Source organism: Ascaphus truei, chromosome 3 (genome assembly GCF_040206685.1).
Source record: "Ascaphus truei isolate aAscTru1 chromosome 3, aAscTru1.hap1, whole genome shotgun sequence".
NCBI lineage: Eukaryota > Metazoa > Chordata > Amphibia > Anura > Ascaphidae > Ascaphus > Ascaphus truei.
In genome coordinates, this window is record NC_134485.1 from 390,326,825 (window position 1) to 390,341,671 (window position 14,847).

At 46.9% G+C, this 14,847-nt stretch overlaps 1 protein-coding gene across 6 annotated transcripts in view; it reads left to right on the forward strand.

Annotated features, from left to right (window-relative positions):
- The window catches only part of PGR (progesterone receptor), a 142,626-nt gene that overhangs the window by 89,616 nt on the left and 38,163 nt on the right, over positions 1–14,847 (forward strand). Inside the window, exon 6 of one of the 6 annotated variants that reach the window (XM_075592446.1) lies at positions 4,780–4,895. The exons of the other annotated variants lie outside the window; for them this stretch is intronic. Within the exon in view, the coding sequence (XP_075448561.1) occupies positions 4,780–4,783 (4 nt within the window). The 3' untranslated portion in view covers positions 4,784–4,895. Of the gene's footprint in view, positions 1–4,779; positions 4,896–14,847 lie in introns of those variants that run through there. 6 annotated transcript variants of the gene reach the window in all.

A 14,847-nucleotide genomic window follows, 5' to 3' on the forward strand; every position in this document is an offset into this window, starting at 1 on the left:
CTTGGTGACCACCCATCTTCCTCATATCCTCATATCCAGTCTTCTCAGTCCTTAAGAGACAGTCTATTTAAAGAAAAGTTAACCATTTCATAGTCCTGCTGGACCAAGATATCCAAGTTGTGCATAACTTCATTCCTTTCCTTTCCGACCATTATATCAGCCCAATTTCTTCTTCGGTCTCTTCTTCTGGGGGACTGCCGACATCTTCATCACCGAAAAGAGGCATAGCGACAGTGGTTGTTGCAACGCACTTCTGGATCAGAGTTTACTGCACGTAACACATACATAGAGAGTAATGAGTAGGACAGACACACATACAAAAGCATTTGCTAGCTTCGCTCAAAGCAAATCGATCCAACCACCAAGTCCCAATGGTTCATGAATCCTGAATAAATACACAACATTACGCTTTAACTAGGGCGCATACATACCCCTCCCTTTGAAGCTAAAATATAGTCTAGATCTATTCCATTCTGTAAGGCCATTAATCTAAACTAAACCTATTCTTGGTTAAATAAGTAAATGGCTGTGGTTGTATGATTGAGGATATCCCTGTAAACCTGTCATACTGTAACCCAACTCCTACATTTGGGAATAAGTTCCCCGAAACTTGTTCTTCCCATAGACTACTTTTTAGCACTTGTATATTGGGTGTCTCTCTTTTGTTTCCAACTCTACCTGTGAGAAATTAAAACATTCTCCCACCGGGATATCATTCTGCAGGGAGATTCTATTAATCTATAAATCCAAACAAAATAGATTTAAACAAATAATACCTTATACTCTCTTTTGTTTCCAACTCTACCTGTGAGAAATTAAAACATTCTCCCACCGGGATATCATTCTGCAGGGAGATTCTATTAATCTATAAATCCAAACAAAATAGATTTAAACAAATAATACCTTATACTATTTTTGTCATCCTTATGGGACGCCACTTACACAAACATAATGGAGCATATATTGTAACTGAAAAATAATAAAAACCTGTAAAAAAAGCAAAAATTCAAAGTGTGTGTGTTGAGGCCTGTACTTTTGCCTGTGACCTTTCTCCCTTGATGATTAGTGGTCAGGGAGTCCTATGCCCATCAAAACACTAATTTGCAGGTGCTTTGTCTTTGTCTTTATTAGCTATTTGTGCCGAGGCTGGCACTATTTTGACGCGCGTGATGTGTATTCATGATGATAAGAAATTTTTTACTGCAATGCTGGTGATGAGTAGTATATAAATGGCCTTTTCACCTGGGATGAAGAGCGTGCTTGCATAGAAAATGCTTGACCATTAACCCATCTTGCGTAGGTGCACTTTCAGCTTTGACCTGTGCCTAGAGAGATTCAAAAAATATATTAGTTGCATGCAATACTTATTAGTTGTTTTATTACCAATAACATGGTCCTTAATTCGTTCCTTTTAACTACTGATAGTCATAAGTCATCCCATAAGTGTTGCATAGGAGATAATTTATACCTAGAAATAAATTCTTGTGTTAATATGCTTACTACTGTCTTAGCATCTGCATATAAACAGAGGTATCCCCTATTAACGCTCCTCAAATTTCAAACTAAGCAACCAATGTGAACTTGACTTCGCTACAATCCAAGTTCCTAAGACTTGGTACCTCAGCCTGTGCCAAACCAATTGCTTCCATGATCAACTCTATCCTGTATGCAGGCCATATCCCTAAGAAATGCAAAACTGCCAGAGTTGTCCCAATCTTCAAAAATTGGGACAAAAACACTGTCTCAAACTACAGATCAATCTCTCTTCTCCCAATACACACTTGCTCTCATTCATACCTAACTGCCATCTGCCATCTCCTCTGATACAAATGGTGTCAACCTTTTAGTAATTTAATACTAACTAACCTTAAAACTCGCCCCACAAATCAAGCATCCCAACAGCCTGCACTTATGGCTATTGTCCCACACCCACAGTCACTCCTAGCTTTCACCTCGAACACTCCACTGTAACTATTCTGCTAAAAATGTTAAATGCCTTGTATATAATGTATATCCTGCTCACTTATGCAACTGCACTTGCAACAATGCAACACCTGTCCTTTAACTCTATGTCCAGGACACACCCAAAAACGAATAAATGGTTACAAAATTATAAAGTTGGCAGATATGATACTGTATATCCCTCAACATAGGAACGGCTTGCTACCTGCTTTGCTGTGACATCTGCAAATGTATTTTCTTAATGAGAGCCTGCCAGCCCTGTTAATATGGCATCAACCTTTGTTACTGCAAGAGCCCTTGGAGTTAACATTGCTTCAAATAAATTCCGAACCTGCTGTGCATTGTGTATTGTCAACAAACATATCAAGTTCTGGACCCTCTATAGGGATCTCAAAGAGTCCTTCCCTACCCTATGTATCTCCCCTCTTTTGTTCATATATTATCTATTACCGGTACTGTAAGTATTGAGCCTTGTTTTAAAGATCAACATATAGAGGGCCTCTCAAACCTTACGGGGAAGAGAATTCCAGGGAGTAGGAGAAGAATGAGTAAAACGCTCAGGCCCCAAATCAAGTCAAGAAGATTCTGGGAACTGTTAGTAGTCCTTCACCTTGAAGTGAGTAAGTCAGAGTATAGGGAACAAGGACCTCTTTACGATAGCTTGGACCTTGATTATGTAGGACTATGAATGTCAACAACCCATTCTTGAAACAGATTTGCCATTTTATAAGCAGGTAGTACAGAGAACGAAGAACAGGTGTTATGTGGCAAGAATGGGTCTGGTTAGTTAACAATCTGGCCGCAGCATTTTGAACCAGTTGCAGGTGGCGCAGCTCTGTTACCAGAGTTTACATGCCACCACATGGAAAAGTTAAGCAACATAGTTGCAACTCTAGTAGTACCTTGATATTAGCGTCACTGGCAGGCAGCACAGCTTCACCAAGAGAGTCTGAATCTGGCATATTATTATCGATATGGTTGTTTAACTAAGTGATCTTTGAATTGATTCAAACAGCTTGGGACTGATCAGAGCACCGCTTGGGATGTAGAGGGTACTGATCCCTATCATTGTATAGTTTATCCCAATGTGTTCTGTGTGTCTTGCTGTTATTTATGTCCTAAACCTTGGTCTATTATCACCAACAACATTGTTTATCTTTTAGAGCCACCGAACTCTCTGGGGAATATAGAGGACTAGAGCTTATAATATCATCTAGCCATTAGCCTACTCTCATACAGAGACTCAGTGTCTCAGTGACAATATTCTTACACTAACAGCATAGAGCTCCAAATGCACGCGTTCCTGCTCTACCAATTCCCTCACTACTTACACAGTGTTATATTGGATCTACCCTTAGCACTGTGGCACCTTTTTACATCTACAAAATTAGCTTGTATATTCTAGCAATACACCAGAACCATTGTGGCAGACCAGGCCAGGGTACAGTAGTACACACTTAGCAGGTTTACTGCTGCAGGATCTGGGAATATCTCCATATGGGGATTTATACAGTGTCATTGGTGCTAGTCTCTCCCCACCTTATTTTCTCATATTGAAGGGCAGTATATATATTGATTCACTTTATTCTTATTCTGAATAGGTCTTAGTGATTGGTCCACCTATTCATGAGTCATTATGACTGATCCAGAACACCTACTTAGTGTTTATACATAGGATAATTTCTTGTGTTTAATTATCATTTTAAAACCTATTATTTTAACTTTGGATATTGCTTAATAAAAATATTTTAAAATACTCATTAATCATCCAGAAGGTGGTAGAGTACCTTTACTGGGTTCCTTTTGCTTTTCTAGTTTATATTTATACCCAACCCAGGGAGCACCATCACAAATTACATTCCCCATCCAGTACGTTTTCTGTTTCCAGAAGACCCAGATAAAGTGCATTGCAATTGTCTAGCCATGAAGAGACAAAGACGTTAATTAGCATACGGAGATTGTGACAGGGTAAATAAAAGCCACCAGCTATATGCCTGGTAAACCTATGTCTAGTCTGCAGTGCAGCACTGACTAGGTTAACTTCAGCTGGGATCCTCAGGACAATTAGTTGGATCCCAGCCGCCTAATCAAGGGGTGTTAAAACCCCAGGCTGTAGACACATGCTGCTGGCTGTTGAGGAGAGAGGAGTAAGCTACTGAAGAGATTACTGAAAACAAGGTCTGTTAGCAAAGTAGATGAATTATGAACTGCCTGTCCCCTGCATAGAAAAGGGTAGCTGCATTATTGTTAGACTGTCTGCTAAAGAGAAACTGTTTTGTTTGTCTGCTGAAGAAAAAGCCATTTTCTTTTCTCTTGTTTGCTGAAGAAAAAGCCATTTTCTTTTCTCTTGTCTGCTGAAGAAAAAGCCATTTTTCTTTTCTCTTGTTTGCTGATGAAAAGCTATTTTTGTTTTTGTATGCTGTATATCTTTTAAGGCTAAATAAATAAGCCGTGTCAAGAAACCCGCGTGTGTAGTTGCATGTACCCTGCAACAGAGATCCATAATAGAACCAATGCCGTATGGTGCTCCAAAACGAACGGCAGCAATAATAAGTTATATTTATGGGAAAGTCTTGTATGGGATACCCCTCCAAAAAAGCGTGATGAAGCTGAAAAAAATTGTCCCCAAAAGATGTATGACTGGTGTACTGAAATCCCATGTAGCAATCTAGTAAGGATATTATATCAACCACCTGCCGGTGACCAGTACTATTAAAACATCTGAATATAGGAGAACAGTAAACAATAAATGTCCAGGAATCCAAATCACAAGGTATAGAACAAAGGAATGAACTCACAGGAGATGTGTATCATCAGGTAATGGTGAGCCCACTGTATCCAAAGGTCCAGGGGTAGGAGTGTGCATCCGTCTGCAGAGATCAATAGACAGGAGGAAGGAGAAAAACGGAGCACTACATCCAGTGCTGGTAAGCCAAAAAACAAAAGAGTGCGTTCCCACGATAAAAAATTAAGCTATTTTAATGGATCATTGTAGCAAACAATACACCAACGCGTTTCGGACTATACAGCCCTTTATCAAGGTGAATAAAAACTTACCCACCGGAGTGTATTAAATACCTGATTCTGACGCTGCATCGGCCAATCCCCGCCACTTCTGGGTGTGTCAAATGACGCGGGCGTATGACGTCAGTGCGTCAAGATCATTGGCAACAAGAAAAAAATGAAAACAAAAAAAACTTTATTTGAAATGAACACTAACACTCCGGACATAAGTAAACTAAGGACATACACAATAAATCAAACATGCATCTAAAAAAACTCATAAAAATGAAATAAAAAAACTCCTTAGATATGGGATATACCTATATCCTACTAAGTAAGGTAAGTATGTTTGGACTTATTCAAGAATAAACAATCAACAAATGATAATTATTGTAATGTATCGTGTACTTAATCTAGTAAAAAATAAATAATAATATACACAATAATTAATAACATTTGTGGAACATAACGATTGTTATAATTTTAGAAAACCGATGTAAGAAAGGAGTATATAAAGACTGAAGTGACAAATAGAATACCTCTATTAAAAATAAAAAGCAAACAAAAAAAAAATATATATATATAATTATTAAGGTTATGGTGGGTAAAAAATATTATTATTTCGATATATATTCGACAAATCACCCAAAAATCTACTCGCCCAACCAAAAAAATCTACTTGCCACCTAGTCCCGCCCCCAACCCCGCCCCTAGTCCCACCCCCAACCCCACCCCTAGTCCCGCCCCCAACCCCGCTTTAAAATAAAATATATAAATGTAATACATTTAATAAATTCCTAGTCAGAACAACATTCGTTTTTGACAAATGTATTTATTGTATTACATTATACTACAATTAGTCCTTGTTACACGTGTGTGTGTGTGTGTGTGTGTGTGTGTGTGTGTGTGTGTGTGTGTGTGTGTGTGTGTGTGTGTGTGTGTGTGTGTAAATGTCGGATCTAGAATTAAAAGCCAGGTGTGAATGACTAGTTTTCTGAACCCCTTAACCAGTGTCTGGATGCCCCCACTTCACAATATCTAAAGCAGCAATCCCACCTGGGATCTTACCTGATCCGCAGTCCCTCAATGTCCAGGTACCCTCATTCCCGCAATGTTATACATTGGAGGGGAGGTGTTCCCTACCTGTCTTCTGGGTTAGGGGGGGTTCCTATGTCTTGAGTCAGATCTGGAAGAAAGCAGTATAGGGCAGTTAAGATTTCGGTGTTTTATAGGGCAGTTAAGATATATAGAGTAAATAAGAGATCCAGATCCAGAGTGTGAGTGACAGAGAGAGAGTGTGGGGGAGAGAGAGAGAGAGAGAGAGAGAGAGAGAGAGAGAGAGAGAGAGAGAGAGAGAGTGTGTGTGGGGGAGAGAGAGAGAGTGTGGGGGGGAGAGAGAGAAAGTGTGTGGGGGATAGAGAGAGAGAGAGAGTGTGGGGGAGAGAGAGAGAGAGAGAGAGTGTGTGGGGGAGAGAGAGAGAGAGAGAGAGAGAGGGAGTGTGGGGGAGAGAGAGAGAGTGTGGGGGAGAGAGAGAGTTTGGGGGAGAGAGAGAGTTTGGGGGAGAGAGAGAGTGTGGGGGGGAGAGAGAGAGTGGGGGAAAGAGAGAGAGTGTGGGGGAGAGATAGAGAGTGTGGGGGAGAGAGAGAGTTTGGGGGAGAGAGAGAGTGTGGGGAGAGAGGGAGAGTGGGGGAGAGAGAGTGTGGGGGAGAGAGAGAGTGTGGGGGAGAGAGAGAGTGTGGGGGAGAGAGAGAGTGGGGGAGAGAGAGAGATAGTGGGAGAGAGTGTGGGGGAGAGAGAGTGTGGGGGGAGAGAGAGAGAGAGTGTGGGGGGAGAGAGAGTGTGGGGGGAGAGAGAGAGTGTGGGGGTAGAGAGAGAGTGTGGGGGGAGAGAGAGAGTGTGGGGGGAGAGAGAGAGAGTGTGGGAGGAGAGAGAGAGGGTGTGGGGGGAGAGAGAGAGTGTGGTGGGAGAGAGAGAGTGTGGGGGAGACAGAGGAGAGAAACGGTGGGTGACACACACAGAGGGTGGGTGATACACAGAGAGAGAGAGAGGCTGGGTGAGTGACTGACTGGGTGAGTGACTGGCTGGGTGAGTAACTGGCTGGGTGAGTGACTGGCTGGGTGAGTGACTGGCTGGGTGAGTGACTGGCTGGGTGAGTGGCTGGGTGGGTGAGTGGCTGGGTGGGGCAGGGGTGACTGGGTGGGTGGGTGACTGACACTGACTGGGGCAGGGGTGACTGACACTGACTGGGGCAGGGGTGACTGACACTGACTGGGGCAGGGGTGACTGACACTGACTGGGGCAGGGGTGACTGACACTGACTGGGGCAGGGGTGACTGACACTGACTGGAGCAGGGGTGACTGAAACTGACTGGGGCAGGGGTGACCGACACTGACTGGGGCAGGGGTGACTGACACTGACTGGGGCAGGGGTGACCGACACTGACTGGGGCAGGGGTGACCGACACTGACTGGGGCAGGGGTGACCGACACTGACTGGGGCAGGGGTGACCGACACTGACTGGGGAAGGGGTGACCGACACTGACTGGGGGTGGGGAGGTGACTGACACTGACTGGGGGTTGGGGGGTGACTGACACTGACTGGGTGGTGGGGGGTGACTGACACTGACTGGGGGTGGGGGGTGACTGACACTGACTGGGGGTGGGGGGGTGACTGACACTGACTGGGGTTGACTGACACTGACTGGGGGTGGGGAGGTGACTGACACTGACTGGGGGTGGGGGAGTGACTGACACTGACTGGTGGTTGGGGGTGACTGACACTGACTGGGGGTGGGGGGTGACTGACACTGACTGGGGATGGGGGGTGACTGACACTGACTGGGGGTGGGGGTGACCGACACTGACTGGGGGTGGGGGGTGACTGACACTGACTGGGGGTGGGGGGGTGACTGACACTGACTGGGGGTGGGCGGTGAGTGACACTGACTGCGGGGTGACTGATTGGGGGGTACATCTGGTGTGTCACACATTCTCCCATACACACAGACACACACACACACACACACACACACAGAGACACACACACACACACACACACACAGACACACACACAGACACACACACAGACACACACACAGACACACACACACACACACACGGGGGGGGAGGAAAGGCCACGACTAGCACCACCACCACCACGTTCCCCCCCCACCCACCCGCGCCCATCTCCCGCTCGTGGGGGGGCAGGCCAACATCCCCCCCCCCATACCTCACGCGGGCGTAGTTTGGGGAGGTGGCAGGCACGTTGCGAGGTGTCCCCCAGCGGGCGCCCCAGGGGACAGTCAGCCCCGCCGTGGCCGCCACTGCCCTGCTCCCCTCACCGGCATGAAGCTTGTGGTCGAGCGGGCAGACACCCCCCCCCCCCCCACATCTCATGATGCGCCGTCATGAAGATAGCTGGGCACACTTTCCCATGCACACACACCCATGCATACACACAGACACACACCCATGCATACACACAGACACACACCCATGCATACACACAGACACACACCCATTCATACACACAGACACACACACGACAGGGGAAAGAAGAGGAAAGGCCCCGCGACCACCACCACTGTCCCGCTCGCCCCCCCCCCCCCCGTGACCATATCCAACCCTGCGCAGGGATCGGCAGGAAGTCGGGGTAAGCGGGGACAGGGACAGAAGGGGGGACACCCCCCTACCATCTCCTGCCCCACACGGGGATCGGCAGGAAGCCGGGGTAAGCGGGGACAGGGACAGAAGGGGGGACACCCCCCTACCATCTCCTGCCCCGCGCGGGAAGTGGGGAGGAGGCTTGCAGGAGGCAGGGAAGGATCAGAGGGGCCGAGCATGCAGAGATTGGAGAGTACTTACTCTCCAATAGATCTCCGGCCAGAAAGAATGGCCGATCGTTGGGGCGGGCTCATATAGAATCAGGTAGGTGGAGTTTTTTTTTCTTCAGCGCGAGCAGGGAAAATTTCAGCGCGAGCAGGGAAATTTAAAAAAACAAGCACGTGTTCTGCTTGGGCCAATATTTACTCGCCCGGGGTTACATCCACACGGCCCGGGTGTGTAAATGTATAGGATTGTCGAACACTGTATATATATATATATATATATATATATATATATATATATATATAGTTGAAAAAGATTTCACAGGCACTACAATATAGTATCCTGAATGGGCTGGTGCATATCCCATAAAGATAACAAAAACATACATTACCAGAAACTGGCAAAAAGGAGACAGCACTCAGGCAGGTAAATTCAGTAAGTGTATTAAAACACAAAGCACAGAAGTCCAACGTTTTGATCCCACAGGGAAACGCGTCAGAGGATTTCTTTGCTTGCTTTTATGTTTGGCTGATATGCCCAATAAAATTTAATTATTTTTTATACCTATTGCCAGCCTTATTCATATACCCGCAATGCTCATTCCCTTTTTCTCAACTTTATCTTGCTGTTGGATTGCACGCCACGGAACAGAAGTATGGGGTGTGAGTATATCCCTATCATGTGTTACTAATGACCTTGCTTGTCACTTTGTAGCTACTGTAGTGTGCTGCATCTCGTTAGCCTCTTCATTCACAGAGCTGTGGGAGTGGATATCGAACCCCGTGGATGGTGCCACTCTCTAATGCATCGTGAGAGAACCGGCAGGCTTTGTGGTGAACGGGGATATTTTTGAATACCTTGGGATTACGGGGACCGACGGTGCAGCCCTGCGGGAGATCCCAGCGGTCGCGGACCTTGCATCATACCTGATCAGGTTAGCGGCATCTCCCCCAATCCATACGTGGACTCCGGACAGCTTTGAACCAGAAAGGTTTTATCCATGGAAGGCTGCTTACGATGGGGAGACAGGAGGAGACCGCAGTAGTATTGACACGGGATCGGAGACACGGACATTATGGACTAACAGACTAAGGTCAGCAGCAGTCACCCCAATGTATATATGTTCTGGACAACTCACTAAATGAGTACACTCTGCTTGCACCACACTTTATTAAGCTACTGAAGCATTGTTTCAAGAACTATTCCCAATACTTCTGTATATCCCCATCTGGGACTTAACGGATTATATACAGGATCCACCCATACTGTGTATCATTAGAAGCACACACTTGGGATACATTTCCCTTCCCACCCAGTGGAAGCCCACTTATCTACCCCAGAAAGAGCACCTGGACAGAGGCTGCTAGAGCTGCTCCAAGCATAGAGGAGTGTCAGTCGGCCACAGCCATCTCTTCCCCAGGGAGCCCTAGCCAGAGCGACGCCGGCAGCCAACAGTCCGGACGCAGTTACCACAGTGCCCACAGCTCAAGGGACGCTCAACTATTCATGGAAGCCCTGCGACAACTTACAGAGAAAATAGGTCAGTTGGCCCCGGCGCAACCCTACCGTAAATTGAAGGCTTTTTCCGGGCTATCACCCACTATCGGAGAAGAGGGAAAAGTAGTATGGAAAGAACATGCCCTCAAGGTATTGGAGGAATGAACGTGCGGTAAAGAGACAGCGGCTTATGGAAAGCCTGAGGCCCACAACATCTACAATGATGAGTATGCAGAGGTAGCAGATGTAACGAAATTGTGGGTAATCAGCGCATTAATAAAGGCAGTATGCTCAGCTGGTTACCCCTATTTTGTATTGGGGGTGAAGGGGTTAATTTTATATGCACTGTACATGTATTATTTTTCCCTCTGTCCCTTATTATCCTCATTTTGCAGGAGTGTATGTGCCTGCAATAGGGTATAACATAGTACACTGACGTTACCGGCTTTGGACACAAAATGCCGCTGCGAATGCTAAACCGCAAGTTAAGTGGATAAACGTGGCGCGGTCTCTTTGTTCCATTGTCAAGTATGGGTATCCATTACTGAGACTGGAAGCCGTAACCGCAGAGTCAATTGAATCAAAGGGCTGCAGTTTCCCGTCTCAAGTGGTTCTCGGATACAATGTATCTCCGTCCCGGTTAATGGCGCGTCTTGAAAGGCAACTCACAATTGGTGTGGGAACTCGGTCAATTGATGTGAGAACCCCGTAACCGCAAGTCAATTGGTGTGAGAAGCCCATAGCCCAGCATTGCCAGTTCAGGAAGAAGCCATATCTCGGGAAGTAAAAGGGCCAGCAACCTGAAAATTGTTATGCAGACCCAGTGTAACACCCTAAGCACCCACATATTAAAAATATAATTGTAGGAGAAGGGAAACATGTATTTTTAATCAAGTGTATTTTTGCTGCAGTTTTAAAAAGACAGGCAGGATGAGGCTTTTTTCTACTGTCATTGAAATGCACACAGGGACCAAATGTTTTGACACCTATGAGCTAGGATACATTCCTATGCAAGCTTCATAGACCCCATGCTGAGGCAATTCCTGTGAGTCTAGGGAAATGTTGCATATGAATGCCCCAGAGTCAGGAGTTGTGAATTAGCCAGGATGCCTGCTGAATAGGATATCCTGTTTGCCATCTGGGCTAGCTCACACCCTGAGTTTCCCTCCCAGCCTGGGAGACACCAGGTAGAAGGGGGAGTACACATATGCTAATCAGGCCAGGTAGCAATATCACACAGGCGCTGTGTTAGCCAGAAATCCCGAGAGTGCCCACTCTGCAAACTATGGGCAAGTTGAGAAAATTCCCACGAGAGGGATTGGGTGGGTATGTTGGAGATAGGTTCTCAAATCCTATATACATGCTCCCCGAGCTATCCCCGTTGTCTTTCGTTTTTCATTCTACAATGTGAGCGGACTTCCATCGTGCTTCTAGCAGCGGATAAGAGCAGCAACGACCCTGGAACGCAATGAGTATTATCACATCGGAACCAAGGATATAACTCTGCTCCAGGACTCCGTTATTGCTGGGGGTATCTATCAGACCCCAACGGACCAGAAAGAACTTTGCACTATTCACAGAAGAATTGGGCTGGCAATTTACACCCTTGCAAAAGGACTGCACTTTAAATGACAATATTCTTGTGCTTTGCACTTTTCTGGACATTCTATCCCGTTTCTCTCTTCAGTAAGTGTTTTTGTTAAGTATATTCTGAGGTTGTCGTGTGTTTGTCTAGTAAGGAAATAAATGACTATTTATTTTGCTCAACTTGCATGCTCAATCTAGTACCCCAAAAATATAAAATTGTACTACAGGTCAGTCCCCGTGACAGCAGAACATGGGTTGAAATGGCTAAGCAGCTAGTGGAGTTCATAACAAAGGACTACAGCCTGAAGAACTATGAGAGTGAGCTCTGGGCCCAGTACTATGCCCTCCGCCAGAAAGAAGGTGAGGAGCTGTCAGCATTCATCCACCGTATACAATTGGTGTTGAGGCCGCTACTCATCCCCAGCCTCATCCCCACTTCAAGTGGGGATGAGTTCCGTTGCAAGCAATTCCTGCAAGGGTCAAGCCCAACCCACCCTATTGCCAACATGCTTCGGTGTGGCCTCTTGCAAGGGAGTCCACCTATGTTCTTGGCACTCATGAAGCAGGTGAAAGTACACAAGGCTCACACCCGACTCCTCACTCACAAGAAGTCTAAAGACTTCCGCAAAAAAGAGACAAAAGAGGTGGCGTTACAAAGCTTTCAGGAGAGCAGCCCAGGGTCAAAGAAATCTGAGCACCCGACTCAGAGGCAGCAAAAACCAATCTCCCCATCACCTCAGAGATTAGCCCTCTCCTCCACTCCTGGCGAAAGTCGCTCCACCCGCTGCTACAGCTGTGGCCAGAAGGGTCACTTCGCAAAAGACTGCCCAGAAAGAGAAACAAACACCCCCCCCCCCCAACTAGAACTCTCCATACCAAGTCTATGGTTTGCAATGTCCAGACTGCAGAAGCAACCTCCCGACCCTCAGAGAGTGCACCAGAGGCAAAACCCGCCGAAACCTCATAATCGGACACTTACCGTCGCGTAGGACTGGCTGCCATCATCCGTGTCCTTGTGGATGGCGTGTACGCCTTGGCCTTGCTGTACACAGGGTCTCAGGTGACCATTGTGTACCAGCCGTTCTACGACCTTCATCTTAAGCACCTGCCTTTGCAGTCGGCCAACAAGATGAAGCTATGGTGCCTCAGCCCCATCGATGGCATGGTAAAGGTTCGGCTGGAAATACGCCAACTAAACACTGGCAAGTCCCACACCATGGATGTGGAGGCGCTAGTATGCCCTGAGCCTCAGGATCACCCAAGTTCTCCGCTCATATTGGGCACCAACACCGACGTAGTGCGGGCAGTGATCAGAGCCTACTTGCAAGATGCTGGCGAACTACCCCGTCTACCTTACCGAGCCACCCAGTGCTACTAGAAGAGTTCTGCAAGATATCAGCTCAAGATGGGCATGGGATCATCTATAACCACTGAGCAGGTGTAACCGAGATTTCACCAGGGGGAATGAAGCGTATGGCCACGGTGTGCTGCTAACCAGGCCGTGAAGAGGCTGACCATCTCTTCTCCCTGGAAAGTACACATGAAGAAGATGCTTGCCGAGGCTACAAGTTGGTGCTTGAAGTACGGGATTGGGCCTCCAAGCTGCCGGGGCAGATCCAGGTGTTCATCCAGAACATCTCCCCGTACCACATGTCCTTTGATCAAGGCCAACAATTGGGCCAAATATATCCAGTTACTCCCATCAATACAATGGCTGCACAAGCGACCACCGCTGCGGTACAAGATATAACGGTCGGGCTGGCCTATGACTTTGGGGACTCTACCCTGTCCACCGAATGGAGGGAGCAGCTGATGGCCAAGCTGGATGCCCGACGAGAAGTCTTCTCGACGAGCGAGATGGATGTGGGCTGCAGCCAAAATGCCCAACATACCATCAGATTAAGTGATACCACCCCCTTCCGAGAACGGTCCCATCGCATCACCCCCCGAGATGTGGAGGACGTGAGAGACATTCTACAAGAGATGTAAACGGCGGGGATTGTAAGCCCATATGTGTCACCCATCGTGGTGGTGAGGAAAAAGAATGTGTTGGTCCACCTGTGTGTGGACTATCGAACACTGAACAATCGCACCGTACCTGACCAGTATACCCATAAGCAAATTTAGTAACTCCTTAACGCGCTATTGGGGAGAAAATGGTTCAGCATGCTTGATCTGAGATCAGGGTACTACCAGGTATTGATGAGGACAGAGGACCAGGAGAAGACGGCGTTCGTGTGTCCTTTGGGCTTCTACCAATTTTCCCGTATGCCCCAAGGCATAGGCGGGGCACCAGCAATGTTTCAACGCATGATAGAGAAAACCATAAGTGACATTAATCCATGGGAATGCTTGGTCTACCTGGACAATATTATCGTTTTCGGTAAGGCCCTGGAGGAGCATGAAGAACGCCTGCTAAAAGTGCTGGATCGGCTGGGCCAGGAAGGCCTGAAGTTGTCCTTGGATAAATGCTGCTTCTGTCACACGTCAGTGACTTATGTGGGACATATAGTGTCCGCGGAAGGGATAGCTACAGACCTGGCCAAAATGGAAGCCGTGGTGAACTGGCCCAGACCTAAGAACGTCATGGAACTCTGTTCATTTATAGGCTTCTGCGGCTACTACCGTCATTTCTCTGACGGGTATTCAAGTCGAGCAATGGTCCTGAATAACCTCCGCAAAATATACTCTGAGGAAACCGGGCAGAAGGCAACCTCTGTGAAAACACCTTTTGGCGACAAATAGACGGTCGTCTGTGAAACGGCCTTCAACTGCTTGAAGAGGAGGTTGACGGAAGCGCCTATCCTTGCGTATGCCGACCCTGAGCAACCCTACATTCTCCATGTAGATGCGAGCCTCAATGGTCTAGGTGCAGTCCTGCACCAGAAGTACCCAGCTGGCCTCTCACCAGTGGCCAACGACAGCTGCAGTCTGACTCCCAGCGAGCAGAATTATCCAGTATATAAAT